The sequence below is a fragment of the Myxocyprinus asiaticus genome, chromosome 18 (assembly GCF_019703515.2).
Source record: "Myxocyprinus asiaticus isolate MX2 ecotype Aquarium Trade chromosome 18, UBuf_Myxa_2, whole genome shotgun sequence".
Lineage (NCBI taxonomy): Eukaryota > Metazoa > Chordata > Actinopteri > Cypriniformes > Catostomidae > Myxocyprinus > Myxocyprinus asiaticus.
Window position 1 is genome coordinate 7,770,601 of NC_059361.1, and position 26,767 is coordinate 7,797,367.

The window sequence follows — 26,767 nt, forward strand, 5'->3', positions numbered from 1 at the left end:
GACAGAGAGCTTCTCCTCTTCAGTGTTGTAACTTGACACCGCATCTTTTAAAAGTGGCCTGAGATATGTATCAAGCGGTCAAAGATGTTTGTCTGTGCATGTTTATGTAGAAAGAAAAAAAATCCAGGCAGGCACATGATGTCCTTTGTAAGTCCATTTTGGATGAATCTCCCATGACAGGCCGAATCTCCCATCTCTTCACTTGTGTGATTGAATAAGCACCAGTGGTCGGGGACAAGTGTGCAATGATGGAAAAATAGGTATTACATATGCAGATGTATATGGTCCTTGTGATGTCACAAGTTCCATGAATTCCAAATGAGCTGTTTTTGCAGCTTGGTTTAAATAAACGCTTTTTTCTATTAAGAAGGAAGTTTTCAGTTCTGAAACTTACAGTATGTTTTTGTATTACAGTGACCTCTTTATGTCAAAAGATCAAGGAAAATTGTATTCCTCATGTCATTATTCCTTTAAATACTTTGAAGACAGGGGGCCTGGGTAGCACAGTGGTAAAGACGCTGGCTACCACCCCTGGAGTTTGCTAGTTCGAATCCCAGGGTGTGCTGAGTGACTCCAGCCAGGTCTCCTAAGCAACCAAATTGGCCCGGTTGCTAGGGAGGGTAGAGTCACATGGGGGTAACCTCCTCGTGGTCGCTATAATGTGGTTCGTTCTCGGTGGGGTGCATGGTGAGTTGAGCATGGATGCCACAGTGGATGGCGTGAAACCTCTTCGTGGAAATGTCTTCGTGGCAACGCGCTCAACAAGCCACGCGTTAAGATGCGCGAGTTGACAGTCTCAGACGCGGAGGCAACTGGGATTCATCCTCCGCCACCCGGATTGAGGCGAATCACTACGTGACCACGAGGACTCAAAAAAGCACATTGGGAATTGGGCATTCCAGATTGGGGAGAAAAGGGAAAAAATCCACACCCAAAAAATACTTTGAAGACAGATGTTGCTCATTAATTAAATACATTATATTTTATATATATATATAATATAATGATTTATAATATATTTTAATCAAAGTAAGATTTTTATAGATTATTAAATGGGTGAATCTCAAAGCATGTCTGGGTCATATTGAAACTAAAAATCAAAAGATTAAAATAATAAATTATAAAAAAAATAAATAAATAATAATTTTACATTTTGACCTTATTTTAAAGACAATTGAGTAATTTGTATTACAGTAATGGGAATGACCATTGAGAATAATGAGAGTTACCAAAAAAATTACAGATGCATTACGGTAATGAGAGTATCATTAAAATGTCACAATGCAAGAATATTTAATGGCTCTAAATATAGGCTTCATTTTCTTTGTATTTTTTAGGGTGAAATTTGACCTGAATGTGTGTCCGTGACATTCACTCATATAATTGCAATAATGAAGGATATAATTACAATTCCTGTTTTATTCTTGTGTCTAAAGGTCCGGGCAGCACCTCCTCCTCCAAAACAACACCCTCGCAGACAAGTGGAGAAAACCGAAGAGGTGGAAATCACGCTGGTGTAGAACCCCATCTGACCTCTAACTCCTCCCACTCCTCTCAGGAGGGGTGGAGCATATGTTAATCCACCCTATGAGCATTCTTACATCCCTGAGGGGTGGAGATAAGCATCTCTACGGCATCGCCACGCCTTTTGCTAATAACAAACACCTCTTTTGACGTCAGAGACTGTTTGTTGCCTTAAACCGCCTTCATGCCAAACTCTAATCCTTGTATTCGTAATTACTTTATTGTACAAAGAGAACAGAAGACCTACAACTTCAGACTTTATAAATCCACTCAATGCCACTTAAATTTAAATTTAAAGGCGGATGTGTAAGTGTGCATCTAAAAAAGAGAAAGGACACAAATACAAGGATTGAAAGGGTGTTGTTGGTTTGGAAAAAAAAAAAAAGGCTCTTCAGCAGGCTTTTGAAGAGCAGAACATGCAATACTAGGAATTGTGGGGAAATTCAGGAGGCCTTGTTGTCGTACCCAAGGGGTCAGCTACGAATAGTCCTACCGTATACGTTTTTGATGTGTAGTACTTAATCGTTTCTTTACTAGATTTTTTTGTCTTTGTTTTACAGAGAAAATATCGAAGTATTCTTAAAACAAGATAAAAAAAACTTGAAAGCAAAAAACAAAAAAAACAAAAAAAATGGATAATAAAAAGAAATTGCATTTTTATTTTTGAAATATTTTTTTCCTTCTTTTAAGAATAAATCCAACAAAAAATAGAGAGGTTTATGCTTAAAATAATAAGAAAAAAAACTATTTGCCAGTGGAGTAAGAAAAAAAAAAAAGGATATATTCTTATATATTTTCTATAAATTGGCTTAATATCATACACAATTTTGTTTTTCAAGCATATTACTTTTTTTAAGGATATTTAGATATTTAACTGGAAAACAAGACCAAAATACTCATTCAGAAAATGATTTTTTTTTCTTTTTCTCTCAGAGTAGCACAGTACATTACTGTCATCATTGGAATGTTCTGATCACGAAAAACATTTTGATAAGTTACAGATCATGTGGACATCTCAAGGAGAAAGGGCAATGTACATAAAATGATATAAGGAAAGAGTAAATTAAAAGAAATAGAGGAGACACGAGAAGGAAAAGAGAGGAAAGGCTGGTCCCTTAACTCTTTTTTCCATCTGTGTGGCTTCCTCCTCCTCCCATCAGAATATTGCTCTTTTGTTTTGTGTTGATCTGAAAATAAGTACCAACTACACAGCTATATTCTTTTTTTTTTTTTTTTCAGCTTTTCATTATGAAGATCAGTGCTTGTATGTATTACTAATATTTAGTCTTCACAAGAACATGCGTGAGACCGATTTACAGATGTCGTGATGTCTTTGAGCATCAGCTAGCAATTATTCGGTGACTTTTGCCTCCGCATTGCCGGTATGTTTGTGTCTCTTCGGGCTGAACGTAATTGTTGAAATATACCGATCAATATACAGATATAAAGTGCTTCTCCAGCATAATGCATTTTTCATTCTCATTGTGTTGGCACTGTATTGGATTGAATGGAATATTTTGAGTTTCTTTTATCGAGTGTCATGGCAGTATTTTAGATTGTTAATCAATCTTTTTCAGATATGATGGTATAGATTTCCTCCAGTAAGCACAGACAAGCCGCACAGGTGGACGGAAAGACTGATGGAGATGTTTTGTTTAATTATATCATATAAAAGCAAACTTATTACAGTGTCCTGAGTGCTTTTCCTTTTTACAAGGGGCAGCTACATTATAGTCTGTTTTGCAGTTGAAGTGTTTCAAGTCAAAAACCAAGTGGCATTTCATCTTAAAGAAACAGTACTCTTAAAGTATGAAAATTCTGACAGACTTTTCACTTTTGGAAGAACTATTCCTTAAATTGTGGACATTTTAAATGCCTGTCATTTACATATACAAGTCATTATATTATTCACTATTTGCCACAGTATTTTCATGCATATCTTGATGTGTCCTAGCACTTTTCTAGAATTTACAGTGCTTTGACCACTTTATTTTATTATTATAATTTTTTCTTGGTTTATCAATCCCAGCTGCCTCTTTTCAATGCTAAATCTGCCCAGTGTTGTGTTATTAAACTCATGAGTGTGATTGTAGTTTTCCCATAAAATTTGAAAGAGTTAATATGTTGATTCCATAATATAGACAGTGGAAAAAAAAAAAAAAAAAGATCCATTTTGTGAAATGGTACCATAGTTCTGTTAAGCAAGAACAGGGTATGTACGAAAAGAACGTGTGCAAGAGTGAGACGAAATGGGAAGATTTAAAACGTTTGTTTGGTAGCCTTTTTTATGAGTGGAAGATGTTTGAATATCTTCCCTTTGTTTCTATTTCCTCTGTCACAACCTATTTTCTTGTTGATCTCATTGAGATCTTATAAATGTTATCAAACTTGTTTTGAAGTTTATGGTCAGAGGTTGAAGTCCATTGTATCTACAACTGTTCTCACCTATACAACAAACAAATTTGGGGTATTTTGATTTTAACAATTGCGCTTTCAGTTTTCTTGGCCAGTTTCAACTATCTGGAGCTTCTTTAATTAGCATTAGCTGCATTTTCTAGTTGTTTTATTTGCTTTTGTTAAAATTTCAAGATGATTCTGAGCTGCTAGAAAAACAGACGGCATAACAACAATTGACTGTTCCTGCAGTGACAAGTGACTATATAAGAGAACAGGTGAAAAATATTCTTTATGCATATAATTAGCTGTAAAATTATTTGTATTTATTGTGTACAAATGTTAAATAAAAAATTGGGGAAAGTGCCTCATCTTTGTTGTTTTTCATACACTTGGCCACTTTTTAATCCATTAACTTTGTCAGTCATCTTTCAAATTGGTTTTAAAGAACAAACACCATGTACTTTGGAGTGAAAACTATTTATAAGTATGTCGTTTTTAATGTCTTCACTACCCCTGTTTAATTTAAGGGCAATATAATTTATCAATTTACTAAACAATTAACAATGGGTCCCAAACTACGTGGCACCTATTGAGTGATAGCTTTATTTAGGCTAAATCTGCAACCATGATATCCATTCTGGCATAATTTATTATATGTCATTTTTGTTCATTTAACTCTTAAATGCATACCTCGGCTCTTTAGTGACCCGGGACCTTATTCCACCTCCTTTACCACATTAATTTTTGGAATTATGCCCTCACTTCTGTTGTATTCCTCAACTTTTCTCTTATGAATCACCTAACAATAACAAAAATGCCAAAATGTGCTCACACACACACACAAAAAAAATAAAATTGTTTAATTACCAAGTTTATAGGGTCTTAAGTGGCCTGAGATCTGTAATAGTGTGCCAATATATATTTCCACTTCTATAAATCATATTTTTATGATTCTTTGATATCTAAGTTTAATATCACAGGATATCTGTTTCTTTAATACAAGACAAATGAGTGCCATTTTCATTCAAATTATGACTATACTCAAGGTGGCGCTGTTGTTTCAGTGATTGACTTGATTTACCTTTGATTTGCAATTTGATGAAGAAACAACATGGAAGTAAACTATAGCAAGTACAACACATGAACAGTATGATTTGACTATTGTCATTTGGGTGTACTACTGAAAGTTGTAAGTTGTATATCTATTTAGACTCAGGTGCCTGAGAAAATACTTATGTGTAGCTTATGTGGTACGTGTAGCTCAGTATGCATTTGACAGTCAGTTGATTCTCCTAAACTTTAGGGGTGGAGGTAATGAATCCCATTCTATCTTTTGTTGCATCATTTCTTTGACTTATAAAAAACTGAAATATAACTGAATATATACTACTCTGTTATTTTCTAATTGTCTTAAAAAATGCTTTGAAAAGTTTACACTATCTGGGCATTTTGTAGATCCATTTGTGATGGATATAAGTGCTGGGTTGCTAAAAACTCAAGGTATTAATATTTGGCAAAAATGGCCATGCATTTAAGGGTTAATGTTTACTGCTGGAGAATAATAAAATCCCACAAATCAGGGTTTATACGGTATTGAGATATATCTAAACTTTTTAAAATTCTAAACCTCATAAAAACCAAAATAAAAGCAACTCGTATAACATTTAATTTGTCTTCCTGAGATGAATAAACAACATTTTCTGAAGCTTAAGCACCTCTGAACATTTGATATAAAAGGAAAAGAAGTCTTTTTAAAGGTGCACTCAGTAAGTATTTCCTTATTTTAAAAAATGTACTCCTAAAGAAATAAGTAATTTTGAAACGTATGTATAAAAGCATTAACACTCACATGAGATGAAGATTCTAGTCATATCAGTAAACTTATAAAAGCTGTTTAAATCTACATGGCAAGGGTCTCCTCATGGGGGCTGCCATGTTAGAATCACATGACCTGCCGAATATTTCTCGCTTTATCTTAGTAACCGCTCTGTTATTGGACAATTTAACTCATGGATTACATTAAAAATAGCTGACTGTGAATAGTGAATTTCTACAATGTCAATGGCAATAGAAAACTACTGTTTGAATTATGCTGCATCCACACCACTAGGTGTCAGTGTAAGTCCAAGATGACATAAAACCAAAAATTACTGAGTGCACATTTAAGTTTTAAGCTCTATATTGCACACATTGTGTGGGAAGTGCTTCTTGTAACATTGTGGTTATGTTTGTAAATGTTTGCATACAAGTCATGTAAAATCCAGAGCTTGTATTTGTTGGAGGATATCAGGCTTCTCAAAGTATGCTGCTTTTCTGTCAGTTTTCAAAAGAGTGGGTGGTTCTCTCAGAATTTCAAGTAAACAACAGAGACACGTGTTTCCTGCTGGGAAATGAGATATGAGGCAAAAGTATGAAGACACACCTCTCGTCTCTCTCCATCCACAGGGTAATAACTGGATTCTGTACATATTTGGTGAAGAAACGAGATGTTTCAGCATGTTAGTTTTATGTGGCCATATGGAATAAATGAAACACTTCCACTCTGAATGAAAATAGGATGGCTTGTGTTCAAATATATTTGTGCTCCAACCCAGAGGGTATGTATCACAGTTTGTTTTTGTCTAATTTTAAATAATTTTTTATAAGAATTTAATAACAAGTCTACAATTAAATCTGCTCGCAAAGGACTGTTGTAAATTATTTACATGCTCTGATAATTACACAACAAAAATAAAGTTTAATATTTTGTAGCAAGTGTTTGTGAAAGGAATAAAAGAATACTTAGTAACTAATGCAAAGCATTAACTATTAATGCATCTTTATTGAAAGAAATGTAGCATTGGCACATGTGCTGTCTGTATGAGTGTTAAAATAACTAGCTTACTACTTGTTCAGCACTTTGGCATACACTTGTTATTTTAAATGTGCTCTAGAAATAAATTGACCTTGACCTAGTTGTTAGAGCATTGTGTTTTCCAAAAAAATAAAAAATTTTACTTTGAATTTGTTCAGACATGAATGAGATTTGAAAGACGTATTGGTTTGGAATGACATGAGGGTGTAAAAATGATGACGTCTTTCATTTTTGCGGGAACTGTTGCTTTAAAGGTCTGTGCAAGGTTGTAGGTACACAGCCCTAAAGGTTTGGTTGATCCATCAACTCACTTAAAGGAATAGTTCACCCAAAAATGAAAAGTCACTTATCATTTACTCACTCTTATGCCATCCCGGATGACTTTCTTTCTTCAGCAGAACACTTTTTAGAAGAATATATCAGCTCTTTTGGTTCATACAATGCAAGTGAATGGGTGCCAACATTTTGAAGCTCCAAAAATCACATAGTTCAGCATAAAAATAATCCATATGACTCCAGTGGTTAAATCAATGACTTCAGAAGTGATTTGATAGGTGTGAGTGAGAAACAGATCCATATTTTAGTCAATTTTTACTATAAATTCTCCTCCCTGCTCAGTTAGTCTTCACTTTAACTCTCACATTCTTCTTCTTGTGTTTTTGGTGATTCACATTCCTCATGCATATGCCCCCTACAGGGCAGGGAGAAGAATTTCAAGCAAAAATGGACTGAAATAATGATCTGTTTCTCACCCACACCGATCACATCACTTCTGAAGATATGGATTTAACCAGTCTTGTGGATTATTTTTATGCTGCCTCTATGTGATTTTTGGAGCATCAAAATGTTATCACACATTCACTTGCATTGAAAGGACCTACAGAGCTGAAATATTCTTCTAAATATCTTAATTTGTGTTCTGCAGAAGAAAGAAAGTCATACACATCTGGGATGTCATGAGGCTGAGTAAATGATGAGAGAATTTAAATTTTTGGGTGAACTATTCCTTTAACCCCAGGTTGCTCTGGAGGGGCATCAGATATTACCAATTAAATGTCCACTCATCTAAATTGTGTTTCAGATTCTGTGGTTGAGAGGAGGTTGCTGAGGGAGAGTGTTTTCCCCAAACTGAGAGAATACTGTAGACGCATGCATGGGGTTGACTTCAGGGTGAGAAAACATCAATCGCTTTCTTCACTTCACTCATTTGCCTTTTTCTGTTAGCTGACAGTCCGAAAAGCATTTCGACAGCTTGAAAAACAAAAACAATTATAAAGTGCGCTTTAGTCACTTCCTTTCCGTTGGACAAGTACAAACAAATTTAGCCACAAGCAATTGTTTTCAATTTTAATCCTTGAGCATGAATAAATAATGGTTATATCTTTCAGTGGTATAGTTAGCATTTAACAGGCCAACAAATACCCACAACATCATGCAATTTTAATTGTGGAAATGACAAAGACTGACTGGGACTCTAATTGTACTTTTCTTGTCTATTCTTCTCTCTAAAAGCCTGTGAATGGATGTTTACAATGTACAGTATATAAACCTGTTGTTGTTTAGGTTAAAAGTTTATTATATGCTGTCACATTCGCTAGAGATCACTGTTGCAGCTAGCACCATTGTGCATTTAAATGCTAAAAAAAGCATCTTTCTGCTCCAAACATCTCAAGCTATGGTGCTCATATTGGAGTCATTCAGTCCCACCCATGGAATCCAGTCACCCTGGGAGGTTGTTTGTAATGCCTGATCAGAAGTGTGTTACTAAATCCTGTCATAGCTGATCATGTAAATACAGCCAGTAAATAAAGTATTACTGTATCCATTTACCATATTGCACAAAATGTTTTGATATATTTGAATATAGTTGCACTGAATATGTTAGCTTAGAAGGATAATGTATTTGCTTGCTAACCGTAGGGAATGCACGATGGAATATTAGCTCACTAGGGTAATTGGTTTGCATGCTAACTGAAACCTCAATGAGAATCCATTCAAATTTGACCATTTGTTGCTTTGGTTATATCATGTGATATGTCATATGTAGCTTACACAACATTAATTAATGTATTTTCATGATTAAAATTACATAAACATTTAAGCGATTTTATAGGATTTCTGATCAGGCACCAGATAGAGTGCCCAAAACAACTACTTTCTGACAATGAAATCCCTTCAGGGTCCTGGGGGGGTCTAGGGGGTATTCTATGGGGGGGACTGAATTTTGCATAACCCCGGTTTGAGTTGTATCAAGATCTCTCCCTGATGCATTCCACTCCCTTCTCTCTACTGTACCTTTTGAAGATAAACAGTGTCAAAGCCAGCCCCGGCTCCAGAGTGGGGCCTTGGTGGCCTGGCCCACCTGATCATGAGCTTGGCCCACTGTGGCAACCACACCCCCACACACCCCTCCAACTGTTTGGCCCACCCGGAGGGTCCTATGGCCCACCTTACATCTTAGAGCTGGAGCCGGGCCTGGTCAAAGCAAAAAAAAAAAAAAAAAAAGCATCCACTTTTAACTATTCCATCCATTGTGACCATATCAGTGTTTAATGTATGCAGGTTATTGACCCTTATGAAGCAGCAGATCCCAAAAAATGGTGTTTGCAGCGGGCAAGACTGCAGCTGCTGGAGGACTGCAGGAAGTATTCTCTCGGCCCTTTTTTTGTGGTAACTTGCTTGTTTTGTCTGTCACTTTTTTAAATTAACAAAACAAACTTGTTTTAGTATTTTTTTTTTTTTTCTCCTTTCAGGGGTTGGTGGGTGAACAGTATGGTGATGCATGTTTACCTGAGCAGATTGAAGTCTCAGAGTTCCAGTGTCTTCTGCTGGTGTGCGAGCGCATGGGCCTCAGGACAGATATCCTGAAAAGATGCTACCGGAGAGATGAGAATGCCATACCTCCTTCATTTGTTCATATTAAACACTATGGTATCCAGGCAAGGAACTTGTTTTTCATTTTTGGTGTACAGGAGCAGTTAATTTATGTCTGGATTTGTATCTTGCTAAAGTCCTTAATCTTTCATCATTAGCAAGAAAATCCAACTGAGGAGAACGACTGGTTCGAGGTACTTCCTGAGGTGAGGAGAATTCTTCAAGATGTTGTGAAACATTGTATCCAGGAGGGCACTATGACACATGACAAATCTCAGAAATATTTTCGGTCTGGTAAGTCGGTATATGTCTTTGTCAAATAGCACAAACTTACTACATATTCCAAAGCAAAATGTCTAATTTATGTTTTTTTTTCACCAGCCCTTGATATTGACATCCGCTTTGCATATGAAGACCCTTCTACCAAAGATAATGCGAGATGTCTTTGCTATGTTCATAAAATAAATTTCCAAAGGAAAGCTAATAGATTGCTCCCTGAGGAACAAGCCCAGTCAGACCGGCTGTCCCAGCTCCGAGATCACTTCTTGCCAAGCTTGGTTGCCTCACACAAGGCCCTGGTGTACTGCCTCACCACAGAGTCTAATTGTTGGCAAGGTTGCTTGCCTGAGATGAGACTGAACTTTGCTGTTGGTCTGAGTGAGCAGCTACATACAGATCTTAAGGGTCTCATTGATCGTGCCATCTCAAAACGAGAACAGGCTTCTGCCGTCGATAAATTTGGCCAAAAAGATTTGTGTCGCATCTTTTCTTCCCTTTACAGAATTGAACGTGCAGAAATCAAACATGTTAAAGCATACCTAGAGGAAAGAAATACCAAATTTCCCTTTGTACTCAATGGTAGACCATGCTCAGGCAAAACTGTGCTTCTTGCTCACTGTGCAAGTCAGGTATCTCTCTTAAAATATTTTTTAAACTTTCCATTTGATAAAATAAGCAAGATTTCTTTGAATAGCCTCATGTTTGGGCTTGGAAATCTTTAGTAATGTACTATATGACACTAACGTGACCTTTTCTTTTTGCAGGCATCCATTTGGTTGAAGGACCTGGATCCTGTGATTATTGTGTACTTCATAGATATCAACAGCTCCCTGAGACAGCTTCTCAAAGCCCTTTGTGAAAGTCTTGCTTCAGGCCACAAGCATCTATACAGTACCTGTCTTAATGACATCTTTCAACTGAAAGAAAACTTCAAAAGGCTCCTGACTGCAAACTTGATGTCCAGGAATCCCTTGGTGCTCATCATAGATGGGCTTGACCAACTGCCAGTGACTGATGGACCACTGGATTTGACATGGCTTCCCAAGTCTTTACCTCCAAATGTAAAGCTTCTCATCTCCTTCACGGCAAACAGCCCTGCCATTTTTTCTACTCTGAAGATATATTATCCAGAATCAACCCTGTTCTGTGAGCTGCAGCCAGTAGAGAGTAAAAGCTGTAGCCAGCTATTGACAACACTTCTTCAGGCATCCAATAGGAAGATCACCTCAGGCCAACAGGTGCATGTGAATCAGGCTTTTAAGAAATGCTCCATCCCACTAAATGTAGAGCTTCTTCATAAACAATCAAGCCTCTGGAGCTCAGAGTTTGAAATCACAGAGAACATGTTGGTCCAAGGAATCCATAATAAAATTGTTTTGATGTTTGATCATCTGGAGAGGAAGCATGGGAAAGCTTTGGTCTCCAGAGCTTTAAGCTATCTTACCTTGGCCAGGTATGGCATGACTGCAGCTGAGCTGACTGATGTTCTTTCTTGTGATGATGAAGTTTTAGCATCTTTCCTTCCGCAAAATGACTGTATACCACTTTCATTGAGGGTGCCTGAGGTTTCAGTGGAAAGTCTTCTTTTCGACCTTAAGGGGTTTTTAGAACTGTGGAACATTTGGGGTACCCAAATTCTTTTCTGGGTCAGCAGACACTTCCCTTTGGCAATATGCAAGAAATACCTGTGTTCAATGGCAACACGTCAGAAGCTGCATCATGTTCTGTCAGTCTATTTTAGTGGCTCATGGGCAGATGCCAAAGCAAAGCCTTTGATTTTTGATGAAGAATTAAAGTTTCCAGGCTCTTTAGACAAAACACAGAAGATCTACTCTGATAGACAAGTGCCTAGTCAACCCTGGATCTTCTGTCCCCCTTCCTTTATGTCTACTGCCATTAGTTCAAAAGAGAGAACACATGCTAATCTGAGGAAACTCCATGAACTCCCATTCCATCTGTTGAAAAGTGGGAGACTTGAAGAGCTTGGTAACCTAATGACTTCTCAAGTATTCCTCCAGGCAATGCTGCAAGCAATGATGGGTGACGAACTGTTACTGTGGCTCGAGAGGACATCTCAGCTGTTTTTTCCCAGAAAACTTCAGCTCCTCAGCATCATCCTACGATCTTCAGCTTGTCTACTGTGGAACAACCCTGCTGACCTGCCATCAGTACTGCAGGCCAAACTCCTTCCTTTTCTGAGTGTTTACCCTACATTGGAGGAATGCATTTATCCGGCAAGATCTGATGATGTCATCAGGAGAAAGGGGCTTAATTCTGTGCTATCCCCAGTTCCTTTGGTCCCTTATACTCATTGTACCCTAAATGAGCCCAAAGCTTCCCAGATTACACATTCAGCTGGATCTCACTCTGGCACTGTAGTGGTTGTCCTGGAGAATGGTGCTGCTTGGGTTTGTCATGGAGGTGTATTTGAAGCTTCCAAACTACCAGAGTCATCTCATCTGCAGTTCACAAGCGTCAGTAGCTGTGAAAATATATTCCTTCTCAGCAGCCATTGTGGTAAGCTTGTGTTATGGGACACAAACGCTCCCACACGCCCTCAAGAAATTCAAACCCGACACACAGAAAAGGGTGAAAGCTCCATTCTTGAGGGGTTTTTGGTGTCCAATGACAAAATATTTGTGTGGTGGAAAGGACAAAATGTTGTCAATATATTTGTCGAGAGAGAGGAACATACCCAGCTGCACTGCATTCATGAGATAACCTGTGTGTCATGTTCTGAGGATGGTAATATAATTTACTGTGGACAGAATGAAAGTTCTGTGACCATATTTGATTGGGTCAATGGCCAGATTCTAGCCACGTTCACTTGTCCAAAAAAGATACCATTAATTGACATGATTCATGTCTCTGAAAGTGATGGGCTAATTACTTGCATAGATGAAGCTGGGAATGTGTTTGCTTGGAATCTTGAGATTATAACAGAACCAGTTCTGATAAGTGAGACCCATTGCAGAACCTTGGAGAAGGTGTTAAACATCGACCACAAAAGGGACAACTTACTTCTCGTTTGTAAAAGGCAACAAATACAACTTATTGACATTCATCAAATGGATGTGCTTGATCAATTAAATCCACCAAAAGGGAAAACATTTAGGATAGCATTAATGGATCAAGACTCACACTTCATCCTTGGTTTGCTTAGCAATTGCCCATTTCTGCTAGTGTGGAACTGTGCCAGTGGACAATGTGTGTTGAGTTTGGACACAAATGGTCAAGCTAGTAATCTTCTGAATTGTGGGGCCATTTATCTGGCAGCAATCACAAATTCAGGTGTTCTTATTTGGGACATGGATCTTATCACAGCTTCAGCAATGGCCCCAAAATCTGGAAAGAGGGTGGAGATGGTGGTTGTGGGATGTCATGGAAAAAGCTGCTACTCAACAGATGGCTCAGAATTTGTATGGAAGTGGGAGGTGTTGAAGGGTAAAGTTGAAGGTTATTTCTTTCACCATGGTTCTGTGGAGTCCATGTCCATCTCTGCAGATGGTGACTACCTTGTGACTATTGCAACAAGAGACATCTATGTCTGGGACACCAACAGTGGGAAGAACCTTCACAGAATCTCAGGCAGTCAAGCATACAATGTTTTAATAACTCCCAAAGGGAACACTGGAGTTGCCCTTTCAGAGACCGGCCCATCAAGGATTTGGAAGTTGCAGAGTGGGCAAAAGGTTTGCAGCATTCATCTTCATCTAAGAAATGCTATCATTTCACCAGAGGGCACCTTCCTTTTCGGTATTAACACTGGGGACCTCCTGGCTGTTAGTCTCTGGTCTGGTAATGTTAGCAAACGCTTCTCCTGCTCTGACCGGTCAGATGTTGTTGCCTTCCATTCTCTGCTTAACCATCCAGATTATGTGATTGTTGCTTCAGCCACAGGGGCTTTGTACTCCTGGAGGATAACAGATGATACTATTTGCCATCAATTCCAACTGCCAGACTCTTTCTTGTGCCAACCTGAGATCTTCAGACTATCATCAGATGGTGATTATGCCATCCTTTCAATCACTGAATCCACTATAAACATCTTAGACATTTCCAAAAGTATGTTGTGCTCTTTGAGAACAGAAGGACCTGTTCAGCAGCCATATGTGGCTGTAGGCATATCTAATCAATATGTGGTATATATATGTTACTCCTCTCTGGAATGCCAGAATGTATTCTGTGATCTCCATGAAAAGCCGATACTGGTAGTTGTCCGTATGTCAGATGGGGAAACAGTTGGCAGGTTCTATTTGTGTAAGAACACCTCTACTCTAACTGTGTCAGATGATTTATTAGTGTTTGTAGGGTTTGAGGATGGTTCTGTTGGGGTCTATGCTGTTAATGACATCAAGATGAGTAACACCAACTGCAATGGAGATGGTCAAAGCCTAATACCTTTGTGTCCATTAGATGAGTCATTGGTGTGGGTACCTCTGGTGAATCCTAACCTTACATGGGTTGAGTTGGCTTCTGTTAAATATTTCTAGTGTGATTGTAAATGCTTGTGTTGCACTATCAGTGCTCAGCACAATGCACTGTGGTACAACATGGGCATGTATACATTGTTGTTTTAACATGGCATGTGGGTGTGATGTGTGATGATAAATCTGATATTTTTACAATGTGCCTGAGTGCTTGAGATGCAAATCCATTTATTGCATGGACAACAGACTAATTAGTTTATAGAGTACAGGCAGTTTAATAAGGAACAAGTGATTTACAAATGTTTATTGTATGAATAATCTACTTTTTTGTTAGTTTGTCTGCCTAAACTCAGCAAGATACAAAAAGATGAGAAAGCAGATGTGAACATGATTACTGCTGTACTAAACCAGTTTTGAAAATATTATGTTATATTGTACTATTATATACTATTATTTTGTATTATATATTATATTGTATAGACTGTGTTTGTTTTGTAGTACAGCACACAGTAATACATTCTACAGTTTAAAAAAAAGTGTTTTGCTTTTACATGTTGTAATGTGGGATCATCGGGAATGGTGGGAATATTGGGAATGGTGGGAACATTGTAATGGATGAAAACAAAAACAGTAGCTATAATGATTTTTCTGATTCAATTTTTAATAACCTCCTAGTGTATTTTTTGTTCATTTGTTTTATACCACATCAGTAAGAAAAAAAAAGAATAAAAATAAAAACTTAAGATGTGATTTAGCATGCTTCATTACATTACACTTACCATGTATTTTGTATTTTTTTTTTTTTATATATCCCAAACTTTTGATCAGTTAACTGAAAGAAACTAGAATCACATTTTAAATAGCTTAGTCTGTTTGAATATTTTAAGACCATTTAATATTTATATTTTATCCATTTCATTATTTCTATACCTACAATTTGAGATATATATATATATATATATATATATATATATACGCACGCACTATATACCGGTACTATATACTGCATATATACCGCACTATATACCGCACTACGCACTACGCACTACGCATACCGCACTATACACCGCACTACGCACTCTCTCTACCGGTCAAAAATTTTGAAACACTCATTCTTTATTATAATTTTTTTTCTTCACATTTTAGAATAATAGTAAAGTCATCACAACTATGGAATAACATAAATGGAACTTTGGGAATTATGTTGTGACTAAACAAAATCCAAAATAAATAAAAACTGTGTTATATTTTAGCATCTTCAAAGTAGTCACCCTTTGCCTAGAATTTGCAGACATGTACTCTTGACATTTTCTCAACCAACTTCTTGAGGTATCACCCTGGGATGCTTTTTAAACAGTATTGAAGGAGTTCCCATCTATGTGGGGCACTTATTGGCTGCTTTTCTTTATTATTTGGTCTTAGCCAACTTTTTTTTTTTTTTTTAATTCAATTTTAGTTTTGTAATGAAATAAATTAATATGGTGGCACAATTATATTTTTTCTACAAAACTAATTTCAAACATTTAAGCATACACCTTCAGATCAAAAGATTTTAAGATCATGAAAAACATTTCAGTCAAGTGTTTCAAAACTTAGTAGTGTGTATATGTATGTATGTATGTATGTGTGTGTGTGTGTGTGTGTGTGTGTATATATATATATATATATACATTTTATTTGTACATATTCAAAATACTATTATTTTTTATAAAAGGTTGCACAGAGCACAACGCGTTTGACGTGAGGACTACAATTCCCAGGTCCACATTAGGTCACACGGAAGTAATCTTTTCCGATATATGCATTTCCGCTTTATGACACATTCCTTTCCTGTCTGCGGCCTTCGGCAAGATGGCGGTGCAAATTTCGAAGAAGAGAAAGGTTGGTACGAATTTCATCTAAAATATGCTTAAATAAAGTACAGATGCGCGAAATAAGAATGCAAGTTAATTGCCATGCTACTTACCTATAGATTAAGACAATAAGATGACAGGTTTTTCCGTGCTGTATTGTTGGATTGTGCCGGATGCTGTCGGAAGTGAATCAGATGGGAAACATGGCATATAAATTCAGCCCTGTGCTCCGTATACTTTTGTATTAATGTTTGACTATTTAAATTGCGGATAAAACAATTCAGAAATACAACTTGAGCACTGTAGGTGTTTCTGACAGTTGGTATTGGTGTGACTGCCAGAAAACAAATCTAAATTCAGGTATGGGTCATGAAGAGTTGAAGATATCTGCAGTTGTACGTGTATCACACATTCTTAGCTTATTCAGTAAAAGGCATCGCTTTTGTCATATTTGTGTTTGGTATTATTATGGTATTCAAATACGTGAATAATATGTAGTAGGCTAACTGGTCATACCGTTATAAGTAACATTCCCCTTGTATCAATTATGTCATTTCTGCATCAGGAGCAATCATAACCATAATTATATATATATTTTTTTTATCTATCAGTTTGTGTCAGATGGCATCTTCAAAGCAGAGCTGAATGAATTCCTGACCAGAGAACTTGCTGAGGATGGCTACTCTGGTGTGGAGGTCCGTGTCACGCCAACAAGAACAGAAATCATCATCCTAGCCACCAGGTCAGGAAATATTGCCTTATATATTTGAATTTATTTACCCAAACACATGCCTAAGGGCTATTTTAGTGTACACAGTATATTGTGTTGGCTGCAGTGTACATGCTTTACGCTGCATACATGCTGTATATTGTGGTTTGGTCTGTTACTTAATCCCCTTCAGTGATGATACGATGACGAGTCGGAACTGGACCGGTTCTGTCTTTGAGGATTCTGGGTCAGGTTCACGTTCTGTGCATCTGGCTTCAGTTCCTCAAAACAGACGGTCATCTTCGCTTGAAGACATCGAGGCATTTGTCTGAGAAGGGTACATGTTAAAGTTCAGAATGATTGTACATGAGTCTGGGCGGTAGGACACTGGACACTGTGTGACAGTACAAATGACAACTGGTTAAGACTGACTGTGATTTTTAAAATTCTGGATCCAATTCCTGTGTAAAATCATTCATTAACTGAAATGGGAGCAATTTGGTTTTAATGTTGCATGTGTTTGAGATTTCACCCACCATTACAATTATTACATGGCGAAGTGATGGTGATGTGATTTGAGGTAGTTCAAAGATGCTTGTTGAAGTATAAATGTGTGAAACAACATTTGTTTTTGTCTGTTAAGGACCCAGAATGTCTTGGGAGAGAAAGGACGCCGTATTCGGGAACTGACTGCTGTCGTTCAGAAACGGTTTGGATTCCCAGAAGGCAGTGTGGAGGTAAGATTGAGTCACATTATGTGCAATTACAGGGTTCCCACAGTCGTAGAAAACCTGGAAATATCAGGAAATTTGAAAATGTTGTTCTTGAAAAAGTCATGAAATTATTGAAATTTGGAGTGGAGAGTTATTGAAGTGGAATATTTTTTAGCTATGCTCTGTTTTAAAATATTTAATTGTCTAGTAATTGGTCTGTTGAAAAAAATGTTAAAAAATAAATCCTTATCCTGTAATGACGATAGAGCGGGATTTTTATTCTTTTTCTTTTTTCTGATAGTTTTGAGTGCCCTCGCAAAAAAATTAATTACATTTACTACGGTAACCTTATTTTAACCATGACATTTGTAGTGAAACCATAGTGAAAATACAGGAAAACACCAACTATGGTTAAAAAAAAAAAAATTTTGTGGTTATGGTTTTATTCTACGAATACCATAGTTTAACTGGTTTTATGTAATGCGGTTAAGGTTGGGAAAGGAGGCGGCGAGAACTGGCTGAATCATCAAAATAATATTTAATTTAAACAAAAAGACACAAATGCACACACGGCAGCTGCATGTGGCTCGCTCTCTCAAACTGCCTCGTCCCGCTGCACTTATCCCTGTCCTCGGCTGATTAGCCCAAATGGGGGCCGGGCGTGCGTAATCACGGCCCGGCCCTCGTCCTCATCACACTTTACTATAGTAATATTGTAGTGACCATGACTGTTGTAGGCTAACCGTGATTTTTTATTTTTTTGGTGTATGTGTGTGGAAACCATGGTTTTATTATAGTGATATTGTAGTGACTATGAAAATTACGTTTAGTAACCATGTTTTGTTGGCGTAAACCATGTTTTTAACAGCATACTGTATCTATAGATTAACCATGGTTAATCTTGTAGCTGCTATGGTTACACTACAAATATATGGTTAAAATAAGATAACTATAGTAAAACCATGGTAAACTTATTGCGAAGGCTCGCAAAAATATTTCAGAAAATAAATTCCCGCCCTGTCCTCTAAAGGGCTCTGTACGAATGACTGGAAAAGTATTGGAAGAAAATTGTGGGAACCAATTATTCGTAATTGAACTATATTTGCCACACTCTTCACAACTGTGTCGTCTTAAAATGAGATTGTCATCTGAAGTACTGTGCGTTGGTTTGTTGTAGTTGTATGCTGAGAAGGTTGCCACCCGTGGTCTGTGTGCCATCGCTCAGGCAGAGTCACTGCGCTACAAGCTGCTTGGAGGTCTGGCTGTCCGTAGGTAAGATTGTTAGTTTCAAACTTCACACTTGTCTTATTCCAAGCACGTTAAATCCCCTTCAGTGATGATACGATGACGAGTCGGAACTGGACCGGTCCTGTCTTTGAGGATTCTGGGTCAGGTTCACGTTCTGTGCATCTGGCTTTAGTTCCTCAAAGCAGACTGTCCTCTTCGCTTGAAGACATCGAGGCATTTGTCTGAGAAGGGTAGATTGTTAAGAAATGACTACTGGAGGAGACTGATTTTTTTTAGAGATTGGACAATTCCATTGTAAAGCATTTCATTAATTAAAATGGATTTGGTTTCGCTTCAATGCCATACTTGTTCACTTAATATTATTGGGTCGTATCAATCAAGTTCAAAATATAAAAGAAAATAAAGCACTTTTTTGAAGTGTTTTATGGCTTGTCAAAAAATAGAAATAGTTTTGCATGCCCTAGCAACAGTTTTGTTCCCTCGCAATAAATACACCTTGGTTTTACTAAAATAAACATATTTTAACCTTGATGTTTGTAGTGAAACCATAGTAATACAGGAAAACAAAAACTATGGTAATAAAAATCATAATTTTGTGGTTATTTGGATTTTTCTACAAATACCAGGGTATTTGTAGTACAACTATATTAACCACAAAATTAACCATGGTTAATCTTTAGTAAAACCATGGTTACTATATGGATAGATATACTGTATTATAAACAAAAAAAAAATATATATATTTTTTTTACTTTGCTTTCATAGTTCCTACAATGTCATTATAGTAAAACCATGATTTCAGTTCTGAAATGGTTCTTGAACGTGCATTCTTCTGGCGATGCGGACAGAAAACCAGAATAAAATACAGTGCGCCGCAGCATCCCTCACTGCTTCTGCGTATCTTCAGCGCGAGACATATAGCTCTACCAGAGTAGACCAATTTCCAACCAAATGACTCTTGAGCCGGTTATTTTGGATCTACAACGTGAGACATAACACGCGACAGTGTAGTCCGATTCCCAAAGAAATTCGCTCTTTTTAGTGAATCAAAGAATCAGTTGGAGCTGACTGAATGAACTCACTCCAAATAAACTAAGAACTGTTAACGTGTTACTGTATGTGTACTTGAGGCTCGGGAGACTCATGAGAGTAACTTAGTGGTTGTTCATTTGACAACATGTAGTTTAAAATATAAATTTAGTTTTGTTGTAATAAGGAAATAATCTGAAAAAGAATTGTATATGGACTACCTGGCAATTATATATTTAATAAAATAAAACAATACAGTTCTTAAAAAAAAAAAAAAAAGTTTAATTTTAAACATGCGTACAGTATTGTCTGTAAAATCCACTTGTAAAATGCAATAAAATAATAAATTGCTCTTAAGAAATCAGACTGGCTGGTAATTTTTTTTTTTCATCTACCAGCCACCTTGGCTGGTGGGCTAAAAAAATTCAGACCCTGACCAAGATTAAGTGCTGTAAAAGTATTATTTATTGTTACTTCATGTTACAAATGTAACGTTATTTTAAAGGGTTACCACAATATTACTATAGTGCAACCATAGTTAAATTATGGTTTTTGCATAGTAAAACCAAAAATATTTAGGTTGACTTTATAGTTAAAAAAACTATTGTGATGTATTTAGTTATGATATAAGCTTACTGATTCTGTGATATAAGCTTTTGACCATAATGGCCATTCCTACATGTAGCAAGTATAACTAATTTGCATGGGCTCTATTTTCTTAGAATTTTATCATACAGAAAAGCTATATATTCTGTCATGTTTGTTTTGTTCAGGGCTTGTTACGGTGTGCTGCGTTTCATCATGGAGAGTGGAGCCAAGGGTTGTGAGGTGGTTGTCTCTGGCAAGCTGAGAGGTCAGAGGGCCAAGTCCATGAAGTTTGTGGACGGCCTCATGATCCACAGCGGAGATCCCGTGAACTACTATGTTGACACCGCTGTCCGCCACGTACTGCTCCGACAGGGTGAGTAATTGTCACACAGGAAGGCAAATGTGATCAGTTGGGAAGTTCTGTATAGGGTAAAAGATTGACATTTTAATTTTTTGTGGGGGGGGGGTCCTGGGTAGCTCAGCGAGTATCGACGCTGACTACCACCCCTGGAGTCGCGAGTTCGAATCCAGGGTGTGCTGAATGACTCCAGCCAGGTCTCCTAAGCAACCAAATTGGCCCGGTTGCAAGGAAGGGTAGAGTCACATTGGGTAACCACCTCGTGGTCACGATTAGTGGTTCTCGCTCTCAGTGGGGGCGTGGTAAGTTGTGCGTGGACCGCGGAGAGTAGCATGTGTCTCCACATGCTGGGAGTCTCCACGGTGTCATGCACAATGAGCCACGTGGTAAGATGCGCAGATTGACTGTCTCAGAAGCGGAGGCAACTGAGACTTGTCCTCTGCCACCCGGATTGAGGTGAGTAACCGTGACACCATGAGGACCTACTAAGTAGTGGGAATTGGGCTTTCCAAATTGGAGAGAAAAGGGGATAAAAAATTTTTACTAAAATAAAAACTTGAATTTTGTGTCAGAGCTTTAGAAAATGGTGCTGATTCACCATTTTACACTCCTGACTGACTCTAAACTAACACTAAACTTTGTTTTAGTGTTAAACCTGTTTTTATATGTTGCAATGTTTCCAAGTAATTTGATGTGCAAAATTTTTGCCATTGTAAAGTTATAATTCAAATATATCTTATTTTCCTAATACGTGTTTGTAATATTACTGTGAGCAAAAAGCTAGATGCAGCCCAACAAAATAGAACGCTGGTTGCTCGAGTTTTTTAAAGTCCAAGATCTTTTTAACGAGACACAGTGTATAACAAAACCTGCGGTGCTTCTGCACCCAAGACACTGAAATAAGTGAGACGTGGCGCAAAGGAAAAATGCATCCGTCTAGGACACGTTTTCATAGAAAAACAATTGAAAACAGTGCAGATGGATGCAAAAGCGCATTTGTTGTGAACTGCTCCTTAATCTTTCCTCACTTTAATAACGTGCTCTTCTGAGACTTAACATTTTGCTTCCTCTTGTTTTTCAACCCCTCCTGGCAATTCAAGTCCCGATAGTTAAAATCAAGTCCTGCCCTATATGTTCTGTCTGTTTCACTCTTTAATGTGTCAGATTACAGAAGTAAAATGGATTGCAGATACCATTTCGTAAGGGCTCAATTATTTGTAGTAGTCGTTTCGAATTAAATGCCTTCAGTGATGACGATACAATGAACCAGAATTTGATTGTTTGTTTGTTTTTAAGAGCCTTGGTCAATTTTTGTGCCTTTTGCCCTGGTTCTTCAGAGCAGTGTGAAGACATAGTGGCGTTAGTCTGAGAAGGATCTTAATGTATTGTGCATGTTTCCTAAAGTGCAACTGTTTGGAAAGCTCAGGTTGCGGTAATACTCTGTCAAGGTTTCAGTGAGAATGTTTTGGTTATTTTAATCTTGTCATCTACCTGTTCATAGGTGTGCTTGGAATCAAGGTGAAAATCATGCTCCCCTGGGACCCCAGCGGCAAGATTGGCCCCAAGAAGCCCCTTCCTGACCACGTCAGCATTGTGGAGCCCAAGGAAGAGGTCCTCCCATCCACCCCAGTGTCCGAACAGAAGGGAGCCAAGCCCGAGGTCCCTGTCATGCCACAGGGAACCCCTGTGCCAACCGCATAAAGGGGTAAGACTCGCAAGCCCTGATAAGGGCCCAGCTTTTATTCTCAAAGTTAGCTGTTCTAGCTGTGTAGACTATGAATGGCCTCTTGCCCCAGTATTAAGGTTACCTGACCTCCACATTCCCTTCTGTGATGATACGATGACGAGTCGGATTGGGGCACAGCTCTGAGGACTGAGTCAGGGTCACGTTCTGTGCCTCTGGCTTTAGTTCCTTAGAGCCGCATGTCCTCTTAGATTGAAGACATTGAGGCATTTGTCTGAGAAGGGTCTCTCATACTCTTCCAAATATGAATTCAGTAGATGAGTGATTGATTCTTTTTTTATATATATATATGTATATATATATTCTAACAAGATGTTTGTTTCTCACAGGTTCACCCATTATTGATGGAAGGCCTGCACTTTTCTGTATAAAAATAAATAAATGGGGGGAAAATTAATGTTGTCTTGTGTCTTTGACTTCAAATTTATAATTGATTCCAATACTTGGAGCTTTTCAACAATTGCGCTGCCTGAAGATATCTCACAAACATGGCTGGTACTGGCTAATTGTGTTGCAGAATGCTGCTTTGAACCAGACTACTTTAAAGGAATAGTTAACCCAAAAATGTAAACCCTCTCATTTACTCACCCTCATGCCATCCCAGATGTGTATGACATTCTTTCTTCAGCAGAACAGAAACGATGATTTTTAATAAAGAATATCTCAGCTCTATATGTCCATACAATGCAAGCGAATTGTGACAAGAAATTTGAAGGTCCAAAAGGTAGCATAAAAGTGATTCAAACCAATCAATGTTTAAGTCCCTTTTTACCATAAATCTCTGTTTTCACTTCTCTTTGCTTGGAATTGTTGTTTTCAGTTACAACACTGAACACTGAGTGGTTAATTGCCCTAAATGGTAATTGTATTGATTTTGCCAAGTGACTTGTGTATTTTATTGTATTTGACCAACCTTCTACAAATATTGCAATATAGATTTTAATTTTCAGAAACTCAAACATACAAACATTGCATAATCTAACAAGTTTGGCTCATCTGTTGGTCTATGTGTGGTTGAAAATGATATCAAATTGATCTATATCAAAGTTTGTAGTGTATATGAAGATTTGCTTTAAAACCGTTAATAATGCAACAGCCTGTTGTCAAAATGAGTATTTAGCGCTCTACTGGAGACCACAATTAAATCTGAAACTGCACAGAGCACTTCCGTGAAGTCTTACGACTGGAAACATTCTTGATCAGCTGTTTCCGTTTATTAAACCGCCTCAGATGTATTGTCAGTTTGCTGTTAACAGAATTACTTATTAAAGGAATGTGAATTCCGAAGTGCCTGCAGTGCACCTGTACCTTTGTGTACTTTTCTCAGTGTGTGTCATGGGTGGGTCTTATAAAGTTACACACACCTGATTCAACCTATTGAACTGCTGACTGCGTGAAGAACTCAAGTTTTAACTCAAGATCATGAGTTTACCAGACTATAAATCTACTGGAAAACAGTCCACAGCACCTGTGCAGTCGGTAAGACGATTTACATGAACAGAAAAGACCATCGGAATTGATTGTTACATTTGAAAATAGACTGTTACATTTTCATCGCGGTTGCTACATTTCACGTAACAGCTGTTCTGTTTACGCTGGCGAGTATATTCTCGAATGTGTAAGTTTGGAACTTTCGCTTACATTTGATATATTGTAACTATTTCTTTCTCATAGTGCGCTATAAAAGTTCACAGCAACACATTTGAAGCAAATACACTGTTAGATTGATAGGACGTTTTTAACGTCCAGTCTATGTACTTAATATACGTTATATTTTTGTTAAAGTAGACTAGTTATTCCAGAATCTAGAATTATTTTAAACATTGCCGTTTATTGTCAACATGAGTTTTACATTCTAAATAATTTTAACTGCCTTAAAAAAAGAAGAAAAAAAAATAGTTTGCTTTGAAGAAATTCAAATCTGCCAAGTGAATAAATGTAAAAGTCAAATAAAACAAATACTACTTTCAAAATCAGAAATGAACAATTAACAATCTCAAGAGTAGCTAGTTTGTTAATGTCTGTGCGTTGTCGAAAAACAATCTGAAAATTGTACTGTAAATGTATTTCAATTCCAAATAAAATCATGTATAAAAAAAAATAAAAAAAAAAAAACAATCAGAGAGAGAGTCTTATTTTATTTTTATAAAAAATATATTTTAATTAAATATCCATATCTAAGTATCATGGTAATACCATGGTATTATTTGAAATACCTTGGAGTGCCAAGTAAATACCATGGAATGTTAATATGGTAATAATTCAGTACCACAGTGGTATAGCCACCGTACTTTTTGTTATATGAAAATAAAATATATAACCTTTGAACGCATTAATTTTACCGTTTTTATGCAGAGTATGTCATATTGCTTTTGCCAGAGTTATGCAAAATGTAAAAACCTAAAACAACCACAAAGTATTTATTTTAGTTCAACGTCCAAACTAATGCATCATGTACAGTATTTAGTCACACCACTTGTGTAATTAGTTATAAATAAGGGATTTATTGAAGTAATTGATGCTTTCTTTGACTTGCTTCAGTTCGTCTGTATTGACAAAGGGTGGTCAACAACATATCATAAGCAATCAGGGACTAACTATTCATCTTAACAATTTTGACCTTCTTTAGCTTGTTTTCTCTGTCCTCAGAAATCTCAAGTTGTTCAGCTCAATATTGGAGGCCATGTTTTCAGCACCACCTTGGGAACCATTCGTAAGTTTCCAAACTCCACACTGGCAGACCTGTTTAATGGATCATCCAAGCTTCGGATGGACTCTGAGGGTCGATACTTCATAGACCGTAATGGAACTCACTTTGGGTTGATCCTTGAGTACCTCAGATCGGAAAAAGTTCCCACCGAACATTTACAGGAAGTTCACAAGGAGGCTTTGTACTATGACATCAAACCTCTAGCCAAAGCCATTGAAGATATGCCTCAGATCTTTGGAGAAACAGTTGGAAGACAACAATTTCTGGCCCGTGTTCCAAACTACCGGGAAAACCTGGAAGTAATCGTCAAGGTAGCCAGAGCGGAGGCCATCGCATCTCGGTACTCGAAGATAATCGTCTGTGTCCTGAGGACAGAAGATGATTTAGCCAGATACAACGATGCCATTGACAATATCGACACTCCGAAAGAGTCTGTGGTGAGATTCGGTCCATGGAAAGCTCCAGCTTCAGTGGAGGATCTGTTAGATTGCATCAGAATGGATATAGAGGCCAAAGGATATAAAGTCAAGATCGAACCACACAACATAGACAAAGGGTTTCTCTTCAAAAGCTACAACTTCTTCTATAAACTGACGTTCACCTGGTGGTGATGGGTGTGTGGCTCAACAATTAAGCCAATGAAATAGTGATTTGAAGGGATATTTGGACAATGGTTTGATGGAACTTTAGCAATTCAGACATAAAAGTGACAAGATCTGTGACAAGCACCTCCTGTATGACTGACAGCTTTCATATAAGTGTCATGAAACTGTTAGTATCTGTCATTGGCCTGCCTTGTTTAAAGGGATAGTTCACCCAAAAATGAAAATTCTCTCATTATTTACTCACCCTCATGCCATCCCAGATGTGTATGACTTTCTTTCTTCTGCAAAACACAAAGAAAGATATTTAGAATAATATTTCAGCTCTGTAGGTACATACAATGCAAGTGAATGGTGGCCAGAACTTTGAAGGTCCAAGAAGCATATAAAGGCAGTATAAAAGTAATCCATAAGACTCCAGTGGTTAAATCTATGCCTTCAGAAGTGATATGATAGGTTTGGGTGAGAAACAGATCATTATATATGTCTTTTTTTTTTTTTTACTATAAATCTCCACTTTCCCTTTCACATTCTTCTCCTTTGTGCATATCGCCACCTACTGTGCAGGGAGGAGAATTTATGTTGTATACTATGCCTGTCCATAGCCTGCTATAACCTACAGTAAATAAATCCATTAAAATATTAATATAATCACTTAAGCTTCACTCCAGGAACTTTTGCTCAACAATTGTGTGATTTTTATAGCTTTAGTATGAATGAAGGGACATTTTTAGTGGAAACAATACCAATATTATTGTTGCTTACATTTGTGCCATGTGTAAATAATTTGTTTTTATATTAAACATATTATTACCATTGTCGACTCCACTCCATTATTTAATCTAGAAAAGCTGT

The 26,767-nt window shown here is 37.3% G+C and overlaps 4 protein-coding genes and 3 non-coding genes across 8 annotated transcripts in view; all 7 read left to right on the forward strand.

Moving 5' to 3' along the window:
* The window catches only part of LOC127456032 (F-BAR and double SH3 domains protein 2), a 125,396-nt gene extending 121,112 nt beyond the window's left edge, over nucleotides 1–4,284 (forward strand). For both annotated transcript variants that reach the window (XM_051724315.1, XM_051724316.1), the window contains one exon: nucleotides 1,437–4,284. In XM_051724315.1, coding sequence (XP_051580275.1) covers nucleotides 1,437–1,520 — 84 coding nt within the window. In that variant the 3' untranslated portion in view covers nucleotides 1,521–4,284. The remainder of the gene's footprint in view (nucleotides 1–1,436) is intronic.
* A 2,089-nt stretch (nucleotides 4,285–6,373) lies between these two features.
* On the forward strand, nucleotides 6,374–15,162 carry LOC127456026 (NACHT and WD repeat domain-containing protein 2). The gene is made up of 7 exons (XM_051724301.1): nucleotides 6,374–6,518; nucleotides 7,857–7,945; nucleotides 9,338–9,445; nucleotides 9,529–9,714; nucleotides 9,808–9,943; nucleotides 10,031–10,557; nucleotides 10,693–15,162. Exons 1-7 carry the CDS (start codon nucleotides 6,479–6,481, stop codon nucleotides 14,419–14,421), a joined length of 4,815 nt encoding a protein of 1,604 aa, XP_051580261.1. The 5' UTR covers nucleotides 6,374–6,478; the 3' UTR covers nucleotides 14,422–15,162.
* Nucleotides 15,163–16,104: 942 nt separating this feature from the next.
* Nucleotides 16,105–22,997, forward strand: LOC127456046 (40S ribosomal protein S3-like). The gene is made up of 7 exons (XM_051724347.1): nucleotides 16,105–16,239; nucleotides 16,823–16,953; nucleotides 17,564–17,657; nucleotides 18,811–18,905; nucleotides 20,684–20,871; nucleotides 22,358–22,561; nucleotides 22,930–22,997. The coding sequence occupies exons 1-6, from the start codon at nucleotides 16,210–16,212 to the stop codon at nucleotides 22,555–22,557; spliced, it is 738 nt and encodes a 245-aa protein (XP_051580307.1). The 5' UTR covers nucleotides 16,105–16,209; the 3' UTR covers nucleotides 22,558–22,561; nucleotides 22,930–22,997.
* On the forward strand, nucleotides 17,108–17,257 carry LOC127456540 (small nucleolar RNA SNORD15). Its single transcript, XR_007899860.1, has one exon. It is a non-coding gene; the product is annotated as a small nucleolar RNA SNORD15 (small nucleolar RNA).
* LOC127456539 (small nucleolar RNA SNORD15) lies at nucleotides 18,962–19,111 on the forward strand. Its single transcript, XR_007899859.1, has one exon. It is a non-coding gene; the product is annotated as a small nucleolar RNA SNORD15 (small nucleolar RNA).
* On the forward strand, nucleotides 22,681–22,823 carry LOC127456541 (small nucleolar RNA SNORD15). The gene has a single exon (XR_007899861.1). It is a non-coding gene; the product is annotated as a small nucleolar RNA SNORD15 (small nucleolar RNA).
* A 155-nt stretch (nucleotides 22,998–23,152) lies between the features above and the next one.
* Nucleotides 23,153–26,683, forward strand: kctd14 (potassium channel tetramerization domain containing 14). Its single transcript, XM_051724348.1, has 2 exons — nucleotides 23,153–24,079; nucleotides 25,250–26,683. The coding sequence occupies exons 1-2, from the start codon at nucleotides 24,023–24,025 to the stop codon at nucleotides 25,919–25,921; spliced, it is 729 nt and encodes a 242-aa protein (XP_051580308.1). The 5' UTR covers nucleotides 23,153–24,022; the 3' UTR covers nucleotides 25,922–26,683.
* Nucleotides 26,684–26,767: the final 84 nt, after the last annotated feature.

Coding starts and splice junctions, on each gene's coding strand:
- LOC127456026 (XM_051724301.1), top strand. CDS start 6,479: ATGGCTTGTGTTCAAATATATTTGTGCTCCAACCCAGAGG. Junction 9,715..9,807: donor TTAAACACTATGGTATCCAG/GCAAGGAACTTG, acceptor TTTCATCATTAG/CAAGAAAATCCAACTGAGGA. Junction 9,944..10,030: donor TCAGAAATATTTTCGGTCTG/GTAAGTCGGTAT, acceptor TTTTTTCACCAG/CCCTTGATATTGACATCCGC.
- LOC127456046 (XM_051724347.1), top strand. CDS start 16,210: ATGGCGGTGCAAATTTCGAAGAAGAGAAAG. Junction 17,658..18,810: donor TCCCAGAAGGCAGTGTGGAG/GTAAGATTGAGT, acceptor GGTTTGTTGTAG/TTGTATGCTGAGAAGGTTGC. Junction 18,906..20,683: donor GGAGGTCTGGCTGTCCGTAG/GTAAGATTGTTA, acceptor TGTTTTGTTCAG/GGCTTGTTACGGTGTGCTGC.
- kctd14 (XM_051724348.1), top strand. CDS start 24,023: ATGAGTTTACCAGACTATAAATCTACTGGAAAACAGTCCACAGCACCT. Junction 24,080..25,249: donor CCACAGCACCTGTGCAGTCG/GTAAGACGATTT, acceptor CTCTGTCCTCAG/AAATCTCAAGTTGTTCAGCT.